General features: G+C 32.8%; 3 protein-coding genes across 4 annotated transcripts; all 3 read right to left on the bottom strand.

Annotated features, from left to right (window-relative positions):
• Nucleotides 4,688-8,119, bottom strand: LOC109361494 (protein XRI1-like). 2 transcript variants are annotated; one of them, XM_019606961.1, is made up of 9 exons: nucleotides 7,776-8,119; nucleotides 7,173-7,240; nucleotides 6,978-7,097; nucleotides 6,752-6,894; nucleotides 6,036-6,102; nucleotides 5,842-5,941; nucleotides 5,718-5,758; nucleotides 5,526-5,609; nucleotides 4,688-5,305 (listed from the first exon to the last, which is right to left on the bottom strand). In XM_019606961.1, exons 1-9 carry the CDS (start codon nucleotides 7,799-7,801, stop codon nucleotides 5,031-5,033), a joined length of 924 nt encoding a protein of 307 aa, XP_019462506.1. In that variant the 5' UTR covers nucleotides 7,802-8,119; the 3' UTR covers nucleotides 4,688-5,030. The 2 variants fall into 2 exon arrangements, with proteins under 2 accessions (XP_019462506.1, XP_019462505.1); XM_019606960.1 differs by lacking the exon at nucleotides 7,776-8,119 and having other exon boundaries at nucleotides 7,173-7,320.
• Nucleotides 8,703-9,320, bottom strand: LOC109361796. Its single transcript, XM_019607332.1, has one exon. It carries the CDS (start codon nucleotides 9,318-9,320, stop codon nucleotides 8,703-8,705), a length of 618 nt encoding a protein of 205 aa, XP_019462877.1.
• LOC109361478 (ankyrin repeat and SAM domain-containing protein 6-like) lies at nucleotides 11,663-17,697 on the bottom strand. Its single transcript, XM_019606943.1, has 6 exons — nucleotides 17,477-17,697; nucleotides 14,645-14,706; nucleotides 14,282-14,547; nucleotides 12,922-12,996; nucleotides 12,747-12,809; nucleotides 11,663-11,965 (listed from the first exon to the last, which is right to left on the bottom strand). The coding sequence occupies exons 1-6, from the start codon at nucleotides 17,581-17,583 to the stop codon at nucleotides 11,921-11,923; spliced, it is 618 nt and encodes a 205-aa protein (XP_019462488.1). The 5' UTR covers nucleotides 17,584-17,697; the 3' UTR covers nucleotides 11,663-11,920.

The raw sequence follows: 19,066 nt of genomic DNA, 5'->3' as shown, positions 1-19,066 counted from the left end.
ATAGAACCAAATCTAAAGAATTGAATGGGACAAAAAAGTAAAAAGAAAAAAACAATATGGTTCCAATAAAACCTTAAAACCTAATCGAAACAAACACTATCTAACACAATATGTCAAATTCAAGGGACACTAGTGTAATTTTCTCAATATGCAAGGATAGATAAACAATCACAAAAAAATCCAATTTTTTTTCTACCAATCATAGCAGAATGCACTATTTTCTGTTAATCTTCACACACAAAAAAATGGGCAACAAGCATAAATCTAAAATCGTGAAAAAAATATAAAGAATGAGTGAGTAATAATAAAAGGATATGAGACATTATGGATAGAATCTTCAACAATGAAAGAATATCTTAAACGATGAGAAAGTCCTGAAAATAATAACAATAATAATCGAAATAAGAACGAATTAGATAAAAAATAAAGGGTTGAAGAGAAAAGAAGAAAGAAAAAAGAAACATACTAATGAAGAAAGAGAGAGAAATGTGATTAATGGAGTTGGAAATGGGAAAGGTGAGTAATAAAATAGAGAGAATGGAAGAGTCTAGAGACATAATAAAATAATAATATTTATAAACTTTCACACCACTTTCAAATTATTCCATGGAAACTACCTCTAGAACATTCCACTCTATGTTACATTTCAAGTTGTGTGGTTAACATCATACGGTTAGGATACTGATATAGTGATATAGCAGTTCAACCAGTGATTCACTAATTAAACCGTATACTTGTGAAATTAAATATAAAAATATATTATTAATGTCGAAAAATCAATAAAAAAATCAATATTTTTATCAATTTCATTAAAAATTTAATTTTAAATAAAAACTGGTCGGTATAATCGGTACGATTCAATTGAAAACCGACCAGTATGACCAGTTTTAACCGATATGATTGTATGACCGGTATAATTACTATACCCTGCCCGGTATTGAGACCGATTCACCGGTTGAACCGGCCAGCAGAACCGGTTTTTATAACACTAATTTCAAACACATTTATTTTCTTTTTTTGCTTAACTTGAAATTTTACATACTTATATATTTGTTGGCCATATAATGTTTGAGTGCTTATTTGGGACTACATTCTTATAAATAGGTATAGCAAAAATACTAGTTACATGTGTACTTGAAAAATATTTGCAAAAGGTACATGTAAAAATATACTTTATGGATAGGGATTATATTATGATGTCCATATAAGTGTAACCACAAATATATGAATTTATTTTTTGATTAAATATTATATATATTTTATATTTTATTAATTAATACTATTATTCATTTTATTATTATTTTATATTCATTTTTTGGTTAAATATTAGTTTATTGTATATATTAATTATTATAAAATATGTAGGTATAGGTAATATAGGGAAGAGAGATAAAGAAGATATGATTAGTGATTTGATGAGAAAGTAAGAGAAATAGAAAGAAAGAAAAAGTATGAAAGGAAGTGTAGGAGAAAGAAATTTATGAAAATCATTACACCAATGTGTTCAACACAAGTGAATGAAATCATTGTAAGGGTGAAGTAATTTTGTCTATGTCTTAAACAAGGGAACATAAGTTAAATTGTGCCATTGTTCATACATCACATGCATTTTGGAGGAAGGTGTGAATAAGGGAAAGATACATCATGATGGAGATTGATCCCTTTGGTCTTCATTTATTTTTACAAATTATAGTAAATAAATTTTAAAGTGCTTATGGTAAGATTGTTGTTTAATGATCATCAGGTCACGAGTTCAAATCCTGGAAATAATCTATCTATTTGTGGGATTAAGGTTGTTTATCTACTCTTCTTATACCCCACTAAGTAGGAGTCTTATGCACTGGATCGCCTTAAGATCATATTCTTTCACATAGATGAATAATTTAGATAAATAATTCATCATGTGGGTCTTCCAAAACCTTGTAACATGGCATCATGTCATTTAGATAAATTTTGTGTGAAATGTTAATGTATATGTTTGTTTGGAATATATGCTAGTTGTAAAATTTGGTTGTAAATTATGATCTTTGAAGAAAGAACTAAATGTGATAGCTTAAGGTGTTGTGATAGCTTCTATCTTATGCAAGATGAGTTCATTCCTCTTTCTTTTCTATATGTATCTTTTGCTTGGGCCTTAGGCCTCATTTTTGACAAAAAAAAAATGTAATAATCAAAACAAAACAAAGGTCCTCATTCACTTATTCTCTTCTCAAAAGATTGAACAACATTACCTTGTCCCTCATTCTCTCAATTTTCTCTTGGGCCTTGAAAGAAAACCAAGATGAACTAACTTAACTTGACATTAAAATATTAGCTTACATAACCATCTTATTTCACAAAACAATTGGATGATAGAATCTTTGGAGGACTAATAAGTGGATGAGGATCCTCTCTGGTACTGAAGAGAGAAGTCTATCAAGAGCAAAAAGAAAAAAATAACATGATACAACACATTTACCCTTAAGATATAATCATATCATAATTTTACCCTTAAAAGCATAATTACAAGCCACAAATTCTCTTTGGGGAGAATTTTCCCGAATAAATGGGTATTTTTCTCCATGGAGCCAAATTAAAGTTTGCATGGTCTTATAAGCATGAAAATATAGGTTTGCTTTAGTTTATTGCTTTATGTTATAGCATATGGGTGAACATGGGTTGAGTAAGGTTTGTTCTTTACCCGACAAATGTTAGTCGAATCATTTTTTTGAATATGGACTCAGCCTTAGACCCGAAGCGAACCTGACCTTAAATATCAATCAGGTCAGCCTTTGAACCTGAACTCAACCCTAGACTCAATTAAATATAATGCATACTCATTTTAGATAAAATATTCTTAATATTACTTATTATTATGGATATATAAGTTGACATATAAAATGATATATGCATAAATATTGTTAATCATGTATATATATAAAAAAAATTAGAGAATCAATGATATTTTCTATCAAAGAGACGTTATTATTGTACACAATTGAACAAATATACATAAAAACGTGATGAGTGAGCATCAATGAGACAAGTCGGATTGAGTCATGTTTATCTCTTACCCGATCCTTAACATTTTTCGGGTCTAATTTTTGAACTCGAACTCGGCCCTAGACCCGATGAGACCCAACCTTATTCGAGCACGAATCATGATTAAGCTAAACCGATTGAGCAGGTAGGGTCAAGTCCTACCTACCCCTATTATGACATATATTTTTCCTTCATAACATGGAGTTGTCTTTTATGCACACAAGATACTAAGGTCTATCCTTGGTCCATTGTATTAATGAAAGTTTTTGTATATATATGCAGATGTTAGGATTACTAAATTATTTTCTATAAGATTTTTCTACTATGATGAAACCCCATCTTATACATGTTTCATTTGCAAAATTCTCATTTTACCCTCATTTTCAAGCTCCAACCTCACTCCCATCCCACCATCACCCACCTCCACTTGGAAAACTCACCACTAGCTCATCCTTGCAAATCTACTCATCTTAGCAATGTGTCTAGCAACATCACGGCAGCACCACCTTTACTGTCCATCGAGATCAACTCGCAGCCAGCTAGCCACCACACTACCACATTGAAACCAATCAAGCACCATTATATGTCATCCTGGGCGCCACCGTAACTAATGTTGTCTCCTTTTATACTCATTTGATCTTTTTTGTACTACTAAAGGTATCTCCTCACCTTTTTAGATAAGAAGTTAATCACTATGTTCAAGGCAAATGAGGGTATATAGAGAATAGTGCAAATAGTACAGAAAGAGAAGACAATAATGGCATACTTATCTTCTCCATATCAACTCACTATGGACCACTAGCTTAACATTGTCTTATACTAAATCTAAATGAGTTTCTCTCTCACTTGTTCTTCTGCACAAAAGGAATAAAAAGAAGATACAATAATAGCTTTTTCATTTCCCAACATAAGGGAAGGAGTAGCAAACAAAGATTCCCATGAGGAAGGAAAAGGTGATGGGAAATGGAAAAAGGACAAAAAGCATTGAGGAACAAACTTTTACACTCTCTTCAATGCTCTTTATCATATTATAATTCACCCTCACACCCACTTTTTCCAACTTCACTTTGGGATACTACCAACAAAACTATGACAATGAAACAAACATGTAGATCCATGTTCGAAGTTTGCATAAATCACCGTATATCCAAACGCCACAACAACATCGGCTAATCCATATTTGAGGCAGACAAAACCATCCCCGTTGTGTATTTAAGGCAACGACATTACTAAAGATCGAACTTTAGACTCTTAACTAAAGTAGAACACCCCGTGTTAGCTTGATCAACAAGCTTGGTTGTTCCTGAACTATATCTAACTCAACATCCTATGACAAACATTGTTATTTAATTTCCGCTTTGTATTTTTTGGGTATATAACCAAGGGTATCCTTACACCCCTACGGTTAAGGAACTAATCCTTTTAGGGTGTGTGGCTGCCCCTCCTAACAAGTGTCTCAGTTCCAAAAAACGAATCTTTGATCTTTAGCCTAGTACGATACATGGAGATCCAATAGGACCTTAATACCACTAGAGTAATGCCTTGGTGCTCAAATATTTATTCGAAGATATAAAAGATATATATATATATATATATATATATATATATAGCATAGATAGATATTTATTATAAACACACTAGCATTATGCAACAATTGTAAAACCAGGAGAGAAACAAGACTTCATAACAAGGCCATAAACTAAATATGTATGATGTTTCAATTACAAAAGGTTAAGTGCAAGCTTAGTAAAATTGTCATTTCCAGAGCCTGGGGTCTAAGGAGCTAAGAAACATCAAGGTTCTGATTTCAGACTTAGCTCAAACAAACTCATGTACCAAAAAATGAACAGCTACAAGATTATCTAGACCCCACTAGGAAACAAACAATAAATAAGAACAAAAAATATTACAGTATCAACTTCTATAATCTGCCAGATATATTGCAGAAAATGAAGTCAACCCCATACATTGATGGGTAGGACAAAAGGTTAGTACCGAAGATCTTACGCTTAGCCTTTAGTTCTCATAATTGTGATGCTTCCTTTTCCCCCTTCGGTGCGGATTTTTGTTTTGCCAACCACAGGCTTACCTGAGAAGGCGGATTTGGGGTAAAGAGATGGATCATCACTGCTTTCCTTTGATTTCGAAGGAGGTGGAGTTCGAATGCGCTGATTTATTTCCTTCAAAGTTACATCTCCATGGGCACCACTGGGTTTAATGAAGGCAAATGGATAGGCCACGGAGGAAGCCAACTTCGTAGGTGTCCTTATAAAAGATTTCCTACCTAGTAGACATTGAAAACAAGTCTGAATAAGTTTCCATGTCAAAATCCATCATATTAACTATTATTTTCAATAATTCGGGGATAAGGGTCATGTGCTTCACTGTATTTTAGAGCCAAACTTAAGGAATGAAAATAACTTTTGCAAAGCCATGCTATGCTTACTTCGTTGGTGCATATACGACATAGCATATAGCAGAAAAGAGAAATTAAGAAGTCGAACCTCTAAAGATAATATTTCCGCGGGTTCGAGTTACTTGCTTCTCAACCAAATTTTGTTCACATGATGGTGTTGTATCACTGAGCCCTACAGGAAGAACATTTTTTTTAAATCAATAAATGGAGGGAAGAGTAAAGAATGAGGGAAAGAAGCAAATTTCGAAGACACTAGTGGATGAAAAACTATTCTATCTACCTGCAACATTAACCTGAACATCATTTGCCCCTGAAATATTCCTGAGTCAAATAATATAATCATCAGATTATTATGTATAATCAATTTATATGCCGAAAAAACCAATCGGTCAAGAGAAGCATACAAATCATCGGGACTGAATTGCATGTCAGCATCATTAAAGCATTCTGCAAGCCACCCTTCAGTTGACTCAAGGTCCTCATAACCAGAGGCAGATGCATTACCTGATGCATATTATAATGATAGAGAGAAATCAGAGATGAAAACCCGAAAAAAGTTAGAAGACTATCTCCCAAAAGATTGTTACAAACGGAAAACCTGTTGTCCCAGACATCCATTGTGACGCTTCAGGAAAAACATCCTTCATCGAGTTGTCTTCTTTCTCCTATATACATAACAAAGTAATAGTGACAAAATCAGGCAAAGCCACGACTTAATAATGTAATTGTAAACAACATCTCATTGAAACCAACATATTCGTGCAACATGTGCAAGTGTTAGTTCATCGAAATCATTAATCCTTGAATCTTGAAGGCATGAGAGAAGAAACAAAATTGTTAATCAAGCCAAAACACAGAGAGACTTCCATTTGTCGAGGAATAAATGCACATAGCCACAAAGGACTGATGAAAAAAGAAACCTACCACTACATAATTTCAACAATGAAGATATAAATATTTGAACCCTACACCTCACTAACACAAACTCTGGTTCGTGTAGGATTAACAGTTAATCCTAAACATTTAAATGTTCATCAAGCCAATCAAATGTTAGTCGCGAAGGATGGTTAATAAGTCTGATACCAGAAAAGATAAGATCAACAGAAAGACAAGGGATAAGTGAAATTAAATCATGAAAATGAAGACACTATGTATTTCTTCCCGAGTTAACAACATAATCATAATATCAGGAAGGAATTTACTTCAGGCAAAATTCAAATATTTGCACAAATACAAACAGACATTTCTTGAGTCTTGTTCATATTGTTAGAACCATATAACATGCTATGAGTGTGAAAATCTACGAGCACTGACATTTAGTTTTATATATGCTGAAGAAAACTCTTCGCTAGAAAGAGAATGATCGCTATCTTGGCTGTTGAACTGTAGCATCCGCCTCCTCTTGACTTGAGAACCCTCCCTACATTCCTCTAGTTCCTTCTGCATATCATCTAAATCTGAAATTCACCATTGTTTGAATTAAAAGAACATATTGACAGAGATTGTGCTAAGAAAGCTGCAAGCCAGAGAACTATCTTACCACTATGATTGACATTGTATGCAAAATCACAAGCCTTAACCGGGGTTGTTAAATCGTCAAAAATGTAGGAAAGGTTTTCTTCATTTTGAGGCACGTCGTTCCACATATCTTCAGGAATTTCTGCTAAAAACAGTATAATTTTCTCAGGCGTCATTTACGCAGAAGAGTTAACTTAAAAACCGATTAAAGACTTACCAAAATTGGAAGTCTTTTCGAGACAATAATCCATCTTATGCAAATCCCATGGCTTTGTGGCATCACCACTAAGATAGAGCAGACAAGTAAATACCATAGTTATCATGCAGCATAGACAAAAAGTAATCAGTAAAAAAAAGATCACAAACAATGGTTAGAGACATTACAATCAAAAGCAATATACAAGCAAAAATTGACTACATTGTACATTACAAATCATATTAAGTCATTATGGCATTTTTATTTCATCTAATAATGATAGATTATGCCATTATCTAAACAATATAACTGTAAAAGCAAAAAGGGCATAAATGATGACCCACCAATTTAATCAGAGGCAAAATCCTCATCAACCATTTATTATCCCTAAATTTTGCCACAAAACCAACAATCTCAATACTCAAATCAAAGCCACAAACAACCAAACAAAAAAAACCCATTTCATGGCTTGGCTAAAACAACATGAAGATCAAAACAGAACATAAAAAAATTCTAAAATTCAGAAAAAAAATACATACTTTAAATAAATAAAAATAATGCATTTCCTAAACATACATACAAAAAAAATCTCACCCAGATGAAAGCAAAGAAAGAGAGATTTACTTTTTATCAAAGTTGTTGTAATCCATATTAGAAGAAAAGATCAACAAAGAACAAGTCTCTATCTAGTCAAAGATCAAAGTCTTGTTTTTTTTTCTTTTCTATTTGGTTTATGTTTTTTATATATTCTTTCTCAGAACACAACCAAGAAGTAACCGTTACAGAGAGAGAGAGAGAGAGAGAGAGAGAGAGAGAGGTTTTAGAACAATGGTGGTTTGGTTTTGATGGTTGAGAGATTATTGAAACAACAAAGACCAAAAGCAAGCGCCGTCTCTATATATCCTCTCTCTTTTTTCAGCCGTTTTGTATTATTGGAAGAGGCATGTAGTGATGAAAACGGTATCAGTAATAGTGTACCCCATACTAGAATACTGGTATAGTAATATAACGATGGCCGATATTTGGACCGTATACTAATTAGGTTATATAGATTGTGATAATTTTATTAGTATTTGTATCGTATAATTTAATTAATGAGATGATTTATTGATTGATCATGTTACAAATAACAATCTAGTGTATGATGTATTAGTATAAGGATTAATATTTTGATTGAATTGGTTGGTGTGATACTATATTTATAATTATGATTGATATAGTTTTTTATATTATAATATATTTTTTATTGTTAGAAATTTAGTCTTTCAATATTAACATTTTTTAATTAACCATGTGTATGAAGAATGAGTATGATTAATCTCTCACTAGATCATAATTGTCAATGGAAATAAAATCTCGATTAAAATTTTATCTTTAGTTTTGATGAAGTTTGAGCGTCTTTGATCTAATTAAGAAATGAAGTAATAAAGATGTTATCATATTGACTTGATATCAAAATGATGAACCTAAAATAAAAGATGTTTCACACTTTTCAAGAATAAATGCAATTTTCTCAAAAAAAAATTGGTAGATCCGAAATAAAAACAAAAACTAAGCTAAGACATCCAAAACTAAGAAATCTGACGCGCCTGTAGGAGCAATCACCCAAATCTTGAGACTGGAGCCCGAAAGAGCACACTTCCTTGTCATAAAGTCCGCCAACAAGTTAGTCTCACTATGAATAAAGCTAATATGAACCACCCAGCAACGAGCAAGTAGCTTACGTATTCGACTCACCACTTTGGAAATTCTTTGGTATCTAACCACAAGACTCTCCGTAATAATTTGCATAGCCTCCAAGCAATCACACTCAAGCACGACAGATCGAAATCCCTCATTCCAAGCCAAAAGCAGTCCTTGTTCCATCGCAAAGAACTCAGCTTCAACAGCAGAACCAACTCCAAAACTAGATGAAAACCCGAGAAACCATTTTCCTTCATGATTTCGGATAGCACCACTGCCACCCATGATATTGGAATGCATAGAACAACTGCCATCCACATTAAACTTCACATGCCTAGCTGCAGGAGGAAACCATTGAACTAGAGAGATAGAGACATCCCCACAACCATAATCTAAATAAGAATGAGCCCAATCTCTATAGTCCTGATGGAATTTTCTCAATTTACTAGTATTAATTTCTTTTACATATTTAAAATATTTACACATAAGTAAATTGACAGTACGAATTTTAAGATATTTGTGATCAATTAATATATTAATGAATCGTTGTAATTAATATGCTTATGATTCATGGAATATTACCATATAAATTTTCTCTTACTCCAAGCAAGGGTTCGACTCCTTGAAGCAACACTTGTTGGGATGACCAATCATGCACCCCGAAAGGAGTTCATTATCCAAAAGGGTAAAAGAATATTCTTGGCAATACCAAAAAAAATATGGTATATGTCAAGTTAGTCTTTTAAAGAAAACATCCATCAAATAAATCCTGCAAATCAACAATGACTACCACATTGATCTTTCTATGGACTAATTTTTTTTTGGAATAAGAAAAATATATTACCAAAACAAATAATTACAAACCAATGAAACAGATCCAAGTTAGAATCCAACAAAATATGCTAAGAACAAAAATCAGCTAGTTCCAAGGTTATCACAATATAATTTCAGCCTAGTATTAAGACTAATTCTAGTGCAAATTGTTTGAATAACATCTTGTCCAATATTTGGATTAATGTCCTTCCCTCAAAAGATACATAAGTTTCTGATATTCCAAATTGAATATATTGTTTCAGCTATAGCTCCCCTCAACAATTTGCATCGAATACTCTTCCCTTGTGACGATAAGCTCAAATGATATTTATATAATTATTAGATGTATTGAGAGGTATGATTGAACTGTTGTTGTTAAATTACCATAATCAATAGAACCCTCTTCCAAACAATATATTAATCACTCCTTATATAGGGTAATGTTTAACCAAACATATAGTAAAGTTATTGATATTTGCCAAGCCAATAATTTTGAGAAAAATGTAATTCTGATTAAATTAAACAGTCAAAGTGAAAAACCCATATTTTTAATCAATTGGTGGGGTCAAAGTGTTGATGTGACCTAATCTTTACCTAATACTTAATAAAATCAATTATGGGTATTTCCATAATTGAGAGATAAAATGAAAGAACAAATCTTCTTAAAGACCAACAAAACAACCCTATTTTATGGGGACTATACATATGATTATTAAGTTCCTGCAAAATCAGCAACTAATCCAAAGTGATTTTTGGTAACCAAAAAATGTCTAAAAATCAATTGTACTTTATTACATTTATATTGTGCAAATATAATATTTCAATCCTTGAGTGATTTAATGGTTTTATGGCCTAGAACTAATCATAGCCCATGTTTTATGTTCCAATTTTGGTATCATACATTCTCTTCATAGCATTAAAAGTTAAAACAAATTCACTTGAGGAATCCAACCATACATGGTTTGCAAAATAAGGAAAATTACTCTCATGTAGGTATGAGTTAGACTTGGCCTTATCTGCTCATCCAGTTTGACTCGACCATGTTTGGGTCAAATATAGTTAGGTCTCATCAAGTCTATATCGAGTTTGGATTAAAAAATTAGACTCAAACAATATTTAGGGTCGGGTATGGGACAAACATAACCTGACTCGTCACAGTCACTTATCATGTTTGTATATGTTTCTATTCAATTGTGCATCGAATAATGACATCTATTTTGTCAAAAGTATCATTGATTATCTAATTTTTATCATATATACATGATTAACAATATATATTCATATATCATTTGATATGTCAAATTATATATCTAATAAAATATTGAAAATACTTTATCTAAAAGAGGTATACATTATATTTAATTAGGTCTAGAGTCAAATTTAAATTCGAAGCTTGTTTCGATCAATATTTGGAGTTAGGTTAGCTTCAAGGCTAAGGTCGGATCCAGATACAAAAGAATAACCCTACTAATATTTAGAGTCGGATAAAGGACAAACCTTACCCACTCCAATTCGACTCATACTTACCCTTACTCCCATAAGTGTAAACCTCTGACATATTGAAAAGGAAAAATTCTCTTATCTTTTTAATTTTTGCTTCAGATTTATGTTTTTAGATTATGGTAATATTTATAAATTTATCAATAATTACAATATGTGATATTATAAAGTGAAAAAAATCCAACTTATCAAAATGACGAGAGTTCGACTCCTAGGAGTGATACTTGTTAAGAATGACAGCTAAGCATCGGAAAGGGATTAGTTTCTTGCTTCATAAAGTGAGGGAATACTCTTAGTAGTACACAATTGTAAAGATTTATACACAATCAGTATAACATCCACCATTCATTTGCAGTATTCCTTTCTTAAAAGTAAATGATGATTAAACATGAACAGTGAATAATGTAGTGATAGACAGTATATAAAACTCATACACTATCGGTACATACATTTTTTTCCTCCTCTTTCTATGAACCAAACTTGTTACTCAAAAAAACTTATAAACCCAAAACTACAAAAAAACAATCTTATACCAAAAATAATCAAAGATGTACAATTTAGAGCTCCAACATATTGATAGATATTGCCAAATAAAACTCCAAAAGTAACCTAATACATGACTGAATAATTTGGGTGAAACATGCCAAAAAAAAAAACAAAGAAAATGAAGATAGTTAAAATAGCCAAGCAATTACACTGGGTTGAGTTTATCCATCCATCATTGTCCTTAAACAGGTCCTTTCAGATAAGAATATCATTTCCAATATTACATGTCACACTTTGGATTCCAATGCTAAAAGTATCTTCTTTCTTGGCCCCTGGAACCAACAAAGCATAACTATAAGGAGATAGAGTTATGCAAGATCAAAGCATAATCATGATACATTTAACCAAAAAATAAGGGTATTAATGGATTACTAATCAATTCTAAGTGCATGCTTGAGGTAGTAAATGTAGGGTGGAGATGTAGTTGTAAGTTATAACACATGCTGTCAAGGACCCAAACCCCAGATTTAAGGTAAACCGTTTATCCAAGTGCACGAGACTCCTACCTAGTGGGATCTAGGGAGATAGATGTGCAGAGCCATACCATCTCAAACGAAGATAACGTTGTTTCCAGGATTTAAGCTCATGACCTTCACAGGTCACAAGTTACATAATCTTAATGTTCTGTCGAGTCTCACCCTATTCGCGAGTCAGGAGTCAGGGCAAGTTGCCTTTGATGGTTCACACAAACCAACCAATGTTCCTCCTTAACCAGATACCCCATACACATGGGTGGTGAAGAAAATGGCTGAGAAAATACTGCTAAAATTCACTGATTACTGAGCAGTATAATAGCTGTTATCTTTTAATAACCAACTTATCAGAAACAATGATGTATCCAAGATTTGAACAAAAGATGGGTCATAATTTACATGCAAAACAAGGCCTACCAATGGTAGGGCCTCCAAGGCAACATTTAAAGTTATAAGAGCATTTACATATTGATTATTGAACACCGGTTCCATTAACACTGGAAATGCAAAATTAAAGTATAGTTGAGGAAAGCATAAAATCAGAAAATGAACACGAGTAAGAGATCGGTATGACACGTACCATCGGTATACCCATAGCCTTGAGATCCTCATCAGTCATATGATTAAGAGCTGTCATATCAACCTGTAAACAACATTTGCATAAAATATGTACACATGATGGTCAAATTAAAACCCAATTAAGACAATGAACTTTCTCTAACAGGGGAAAAAGGATAAGTAGATGTATATCATACTTCTTCCGCCTGAAAAGTTATGAGATACTTTTCGAGACCCAAGGACTGCAAAAATTCATCCACTGAAGTATCAACCTGTAAAGTAAGAATGAAGATATCAGCCCTTTTAATTTTACTTATTTAATAAACAAATTAATTGCATCACAAGTCATTTAGAAAGAAGTGACTTAAGCCTATTATTATGAACATAAATTAGGACAGTTTCTTCAACTTCAGGGGAAATTATGACATTATAAACAAAATAAACACAACTGGGAAATACAGAGCATTAAACACAAAATGATCACCAATAAACCCAATAACACCTGAAAAAAGTATTATCTATGTCCATAGGAAGATAATTAGAGAATAAGGAATAGAGAATTAGAGAACAAGGAATAGAATAGTCGGTACCATTTCCAAGGAAAATATGGTCTGGAAGCTGCATTTATTAGAGAATTAGAGAATAAGGAATATAATAGTAGTTATGAAACTGACAACTGTCACGGGTAGTTATTCTCCTAGCAGTTAGTTAGTTGAAATAAGGTAACTTGGTGCACATGTTGCCTCTTATGGTAGCTTCCTTAGCATGCTTTTAAAACCTCAACATGTAGAGGTGTTCAATCATTGTAAATGTATTCATTGATTCATTTCTAAGAAATAAAATTCAGATCCGGTTTCTCTCTCTAGTCTAATTTCTCATTTTTACAGCTTTTAACAACATTAACACTAATAATGACTTGCTCTGGGAACACAAACCTCACACTACTTTGTCTTCCAATATGTGTATGTTAAGTTGTTCCAATTAGGATACTAGGTTCATCTCTTTTTGCGCTGTTCTACAGCGGGCAGGCTTTCTTTGTAAAAATTGATTTGGGAACTGTAGGAGAAAATTGGCTCTTCCCTAGGGATTTGCATTGGCTTTTACTTATTAAGTTTGGCAGGTTTGGATCCTGGAGGAAAGCTAAGATTCTATGGCAATGCTTAATTTTTGCAGTTCTGTGGTGCTTATGGCTTGAGAGGAATGCTAGAATATTCATTGGAAGATTTTCAAGCCTATAGTTCAATTGGAATACATTTGGTTTTGTAGCATCTGTATCGTGTTTGGCTAATGTGCTTCTTTAGCGGTGTCTAGTTGTTAGATAGGCAGAGAGATTGGCATACTTTGCTATATGACTCAATCTCAGTGTTAACCTCTTTATGTACTCGTTTCGTCAGTTTTTTTCTATGCCAAAAAAAGTGAAATGCAATAGCACATACATAGTTACAGGAAAAAGGTGACAGTGATAGGACATCACATGCACTAAGATTGACATTTGACAACACTCACAAAATAAAAAGTTCTCGATTAGTGAAAAATAACTACTGCTACAGTAATTACCTTCTGAGACAACTTTTTAGGAGCTGGATTAGCTGGTCTTTTGGTTTGTACCGTAGGAGGCTCAACACCAACACTTCTACTGCTTGGTTTAACAACCACTTTTGACTTTGGTGGGTCAGAATTTTTAGGTTGTTGAGTCACTGTCCCTGATAGCCTTTCACGGAGATCACGCATGTGTGGAGCAGAACTCTTTCCACTCTGAGCTGCAGGTTGAAGACCTTTCCTTTGAAGCTTAAGACGAAGATCTTGTGCAGTAACTTTACGATCTTCACAAGCAATTAACAAACAGTCAAAACCCATAAAAAATTGACATCCAATAACACTGGCAATTTATTCCATGAGAATAACATAATCAATTCATACTAGTGTTTTGTGGTTCATCATCAGCGAAGAGATCATGTTCCCACTTGTCATCTTGCCTCTGCCTGTAGAAAAGAAATGACTTTAAATAATATCATAATTTTTTTGTTTCGGTAAGATTCAAATATCAAAGACAAGCATGCCACATAGGACATGCATAGTAACTGAAGCAATTATGACTATCCAGATCAAGTCAAATAGAACACACTAACACAACTGAAACAGCAGTAACTCAGCAGATGAATGGAACTTCATTTTGACTTCTATATGTCATAACTAAAAGTCAAAGACATTAAAATGTACATTGACCATTGTTGTTAAATTGTGTATCGGAAGACCTATTTTTATTTGGTTAATTGAATCGTAAGATTCATGGTTAACTATTAAAACGACATAAATACATACTCAACATTGGAATTAATTCCAAAACGACTCTTTCTCTCAACCCCTCTTATCTCTAGGCAACTTGTCTTATTTCTCTAACTATCCCAGTCCCCAACTGACCAACACCTAGCAAGCATTCCAACTAACTAAGGAGATTACGAAACAGTTTCACCCTAGGTAATCAATTGCAGATAGTGGAGCATAGCAGTCGACCCAAAAACACTATAGCAGAATAGCGGGTGGCGGGATGGCCACTATAGTTAAAGGAAAAAAATACACTAGAATACTAAAAATTTAAGTAATATTTGTACTCCTCTAAGTTTTGAAAACTTGTGTTTGGCACTACTAGGAGTGGGTGTGACTGTGGGAGGTTGAGATGAGGCCACAGTTGGGTAAGAAGTGGGTATGTAAGAAGGAAGGTGAGGGGAAGAAGCTTTGCCCTAGAAGTATGTATGTGGGAGGTTGAGATGAGAATGAGTGGCCAAAAACTGCAGAGTTTATTCACTGCTGCAGAAAAAGGGAAAGAAGGTTTCACATGTTTTAAGGTTGCAAAATGTTTCATTCTATTGTTGTTGCTCACATGTTTTATAGAAGAGGGAGGGGTAAATTACCCAAAACCCTCAAATACCATGCCACGTATTAAAAAATTAGCAAAAGGGGGTTTTTCCGCTTTAAAATTTCGGGTTGCATGCACAACCTCGTTGGAGCAGGTTCTGACCTGCGATTTGGCATGTGAAGTCACTGCTCTTTGACTTGCGACAGATGCAACGACCATCTACGCCGATGCACGCCCTTTCGTCGCGTGGAAAGGTTGACAATCACTGCGACATCGCTATCCCAACGCGATAGCACGCTATTGACTACTTAGGTTTCACCTCCGCTAAACTCAAACACTTTAATCATTGGTTCTAGACCTTCCTCCCACTAGAGACACATTGTCATCAGAGCATCCACACATGCCGATCACAGGTCTATTGCTTCTATTTCTATCCATCAGAGCTCCTTTTCATGAGTCATCATGTCAGACCTCTCTAACAATGAGATTCAACCCACATCCATCCAATTCAGCATCGCATTGTCACCCCACAACGGTTGTTTGCCTCCCTACCCTTTGAGATCTATATCATCAGAACAGAACACAATCAAGATTCCTACAACACCAGCACAATACCACAATTCTGTGTGATTCCAGACTAGAAACAAAACTCCATACCTAGTGGGTACTAATGTTGAAATTTGATTCATCCAATTCCAACTACCATGATTCTGACTAAAATGTTTCTACCAACTGTAACCACCATTACATTATGTAATGCTACATGACTATCTTTCGTCTATGAAAGAGAAGTTCTAAACATATGTAACAGGATAACAACAACAACCAAACCTTTACCCCACTAGGTGTGGTCGGCTACTCTAGGCAACGACCTAACATTAGCATTATCATATCGTCGATCCATATCATAGATTCGATAATGTTTTACGTTGGCTGTCGACTGCCTAACACAACTTTCACATTTTATTCGGGCTTAGGATCAACTATGTATAGCATCAATAGAGAGAACCTCGTGGAATGGGAAGGGGTCGAAAACTTGAAAAATCCTAACATGAAAAAATGTAAGACACTACTTAATATAAAAAATTATATTCAAGCATATATATATATATTTGTATGTAAAATAATGTAAAAAGAGAAAATAACTTTTGAACCACAAATTACATTAAATTAAAAGCTATTTGAAAATGCGTAAAAAAAATGACGAAAACTAGATCCTGACAATCACTGCATTAGTAAATGGCCAAGTGCTAAATTAAGTAAATTCCAAAATCAAGTGTCTTGCAGAAAAGCTAAGTAGTCAAAAGCCAAGTAGACTGTGTCTCCAAGAAGCTAAATATCAGCTTTTTCTTCTTTGTATAAACATATTTAATAAAGCCCAACTAAACAAGCATATAGGCTTATAACTTATAAGTGATTTTTTTTATAAAAAGGCGACCCAATAGTAGGGTCTGGGGAGGGTAGATCTGTAGATGTATGCAGCTTTACCTCGCAAGCGAAAGATTGTTTCCGAAATTTAAACCCATCACCTCCACATCACAAGGCAAACGAAAAGTGATTTTTTTTTTATATACAAAACAAAAACAAAGAAGCCTAAACAAATGAACCCTAACCCTACCAAACAGCATCTGAAAACATAATACAAACACAACCTTAACCACTAAACAGATACATTCACAAATAAACACTTGAAACCCAAGTTCCTATACTCTGTCACTAACAAAATAAGCAACAAAGTAATGATATTGCAGCAATACCACCAAATTTCCATAGTCTCTAACCACAATATTGCGGCCGCATTTTCCCGAAATTAAAATTACAGTAAACGCAACCACGACCCAACTAAGACATGAAAATAAATAAGCAAATGAAATTAATAATAGAAAAAAAGAAACCTTTTTCGAGTGAATTGGGGTTGGTGGCGAGTAGAATCAGTAGAATTACCATGAAGGCGTTCCTTCACGGATATCCTGGCTCCACTTTCAACTCGATCAGCATACATATCAATGGAAACGGTTTTTCAATTGAAATCAGAGGGAAAATCAAAGGAAAGAAACCCAAATTATGGAAAATATGAATTTGTGAGGTTTTGTTTAAAGCATATATGAGAGAGAATCAATACTAATAATAAGAGTGTAATATTGATGCACAATCTATCATTCACCTTTTATTTTATTTGGATTACTTTTTGTGAACAAAGTCAAACATAATTGAAAGAAAATGAACGATAGATAAATTGAGTGACAGTGTAAAAAACTCTCACACTGTCGGTGTCGGTGTGTATACATCTTTTTTCTCTAATAATAATAATAGTGTTTGGTTGAAAAGGTGAAAGTGAGTGTAACAAGTATATTGAAAGTATAAAAATTTATATACAGTCAGTGTATTATCCACTATTCATTAGAAATACTTTTATTTAAAAGTCAACGATAAGTAAAAATCAATGGTGAATAATGTAGTGATAGTATAAAAAATATTTACACTATCAGTGTATATATCTTTTTGCCAATTCACATTTACTTCACAAGAATTTATCAATTTATTTTTTATCTTATGGTTAGATATTTTATGGCAAGGTTTCTCGATGACTAGATATGTTTTTTTGGACACACAAAGTAATTGACATAGAAGATTTTGAATTTTGTTATTATAGAGTCTCGATAATAGATTCTATATATAGTAATATAAGTGTAATGTCATATTAATTATAATTATAATGATGTTATATTGTTAATTTATAATTATAATATTATGTTAATCCATAAAACATGGTCTCTTTTTTTTTCAGTAGTGATTATATAGTAGTTATTGATATTATATTATTAATTCATATGTGTTAGGTTGATTGTATAATTTTTACTAAATAAATTTTAATGACTTTTTTATTATTGTTTGAGTCAAATGAATTATGTTTAATAAGCAATTTATATTCTGTTTAAATTATGTTTTATATTTTTTATTATTCTTTTCTTTTATATTGTCTAACTTAATATATAGATTATACTAATCAAATCCACAATTGCATAAGTTTCAGGCTAAAATATAGTTTTAGTTCTTATCTTTTTCATCAGTAAGATATTACAACTTGCTATTTCGCCTTCAATTGTTATGATAATTAGGTAAATGAAATTATATAATATTAAACAAATAAATTAGTTCAATGTATATATTTATAATTAGTAATTATTAATTTAACCTCTTAATTAATAATTATTAATTTGTTCTCTTATTTCGATAACAAATTTCACAACAAAGCTACTCTCAATAGATATGTTAAATACACCTTATTTAAGATCTTGCATCTAACATATGATTTATGAAGTAATAAAAAGGTGGTTAAATGTATATTTTACATATTAATATATAATTAATGTTATTTCTTGTCGAACAAGACACATGATAATCAATTATAACTATATGTTAATCCATTAATAAGATACCAAATACACTAAAAATTTAATTAAATTAATTATTCATCCACATAT

This window comes from Lupinus angustifolius, chromosome LG12, assembly GCF_001865875.1.
Source record: "Lupinus angustifolius cultivar Tanjil chromosome LG12, LupAngTanjil_v1.0, whole genome shotgun sequence".
NCBI lineage: Eukaryota > Viridiplantae > Streptophyta > Magnoliopsida > Fabales > Fabaceae > Lupinus > Lupinus angustifolius.
The sequence above is the reverse complement of the archived record's forward strand: the minus strand, read 5'-3'. Positions and strand labels throughout refer to the sequence as shown.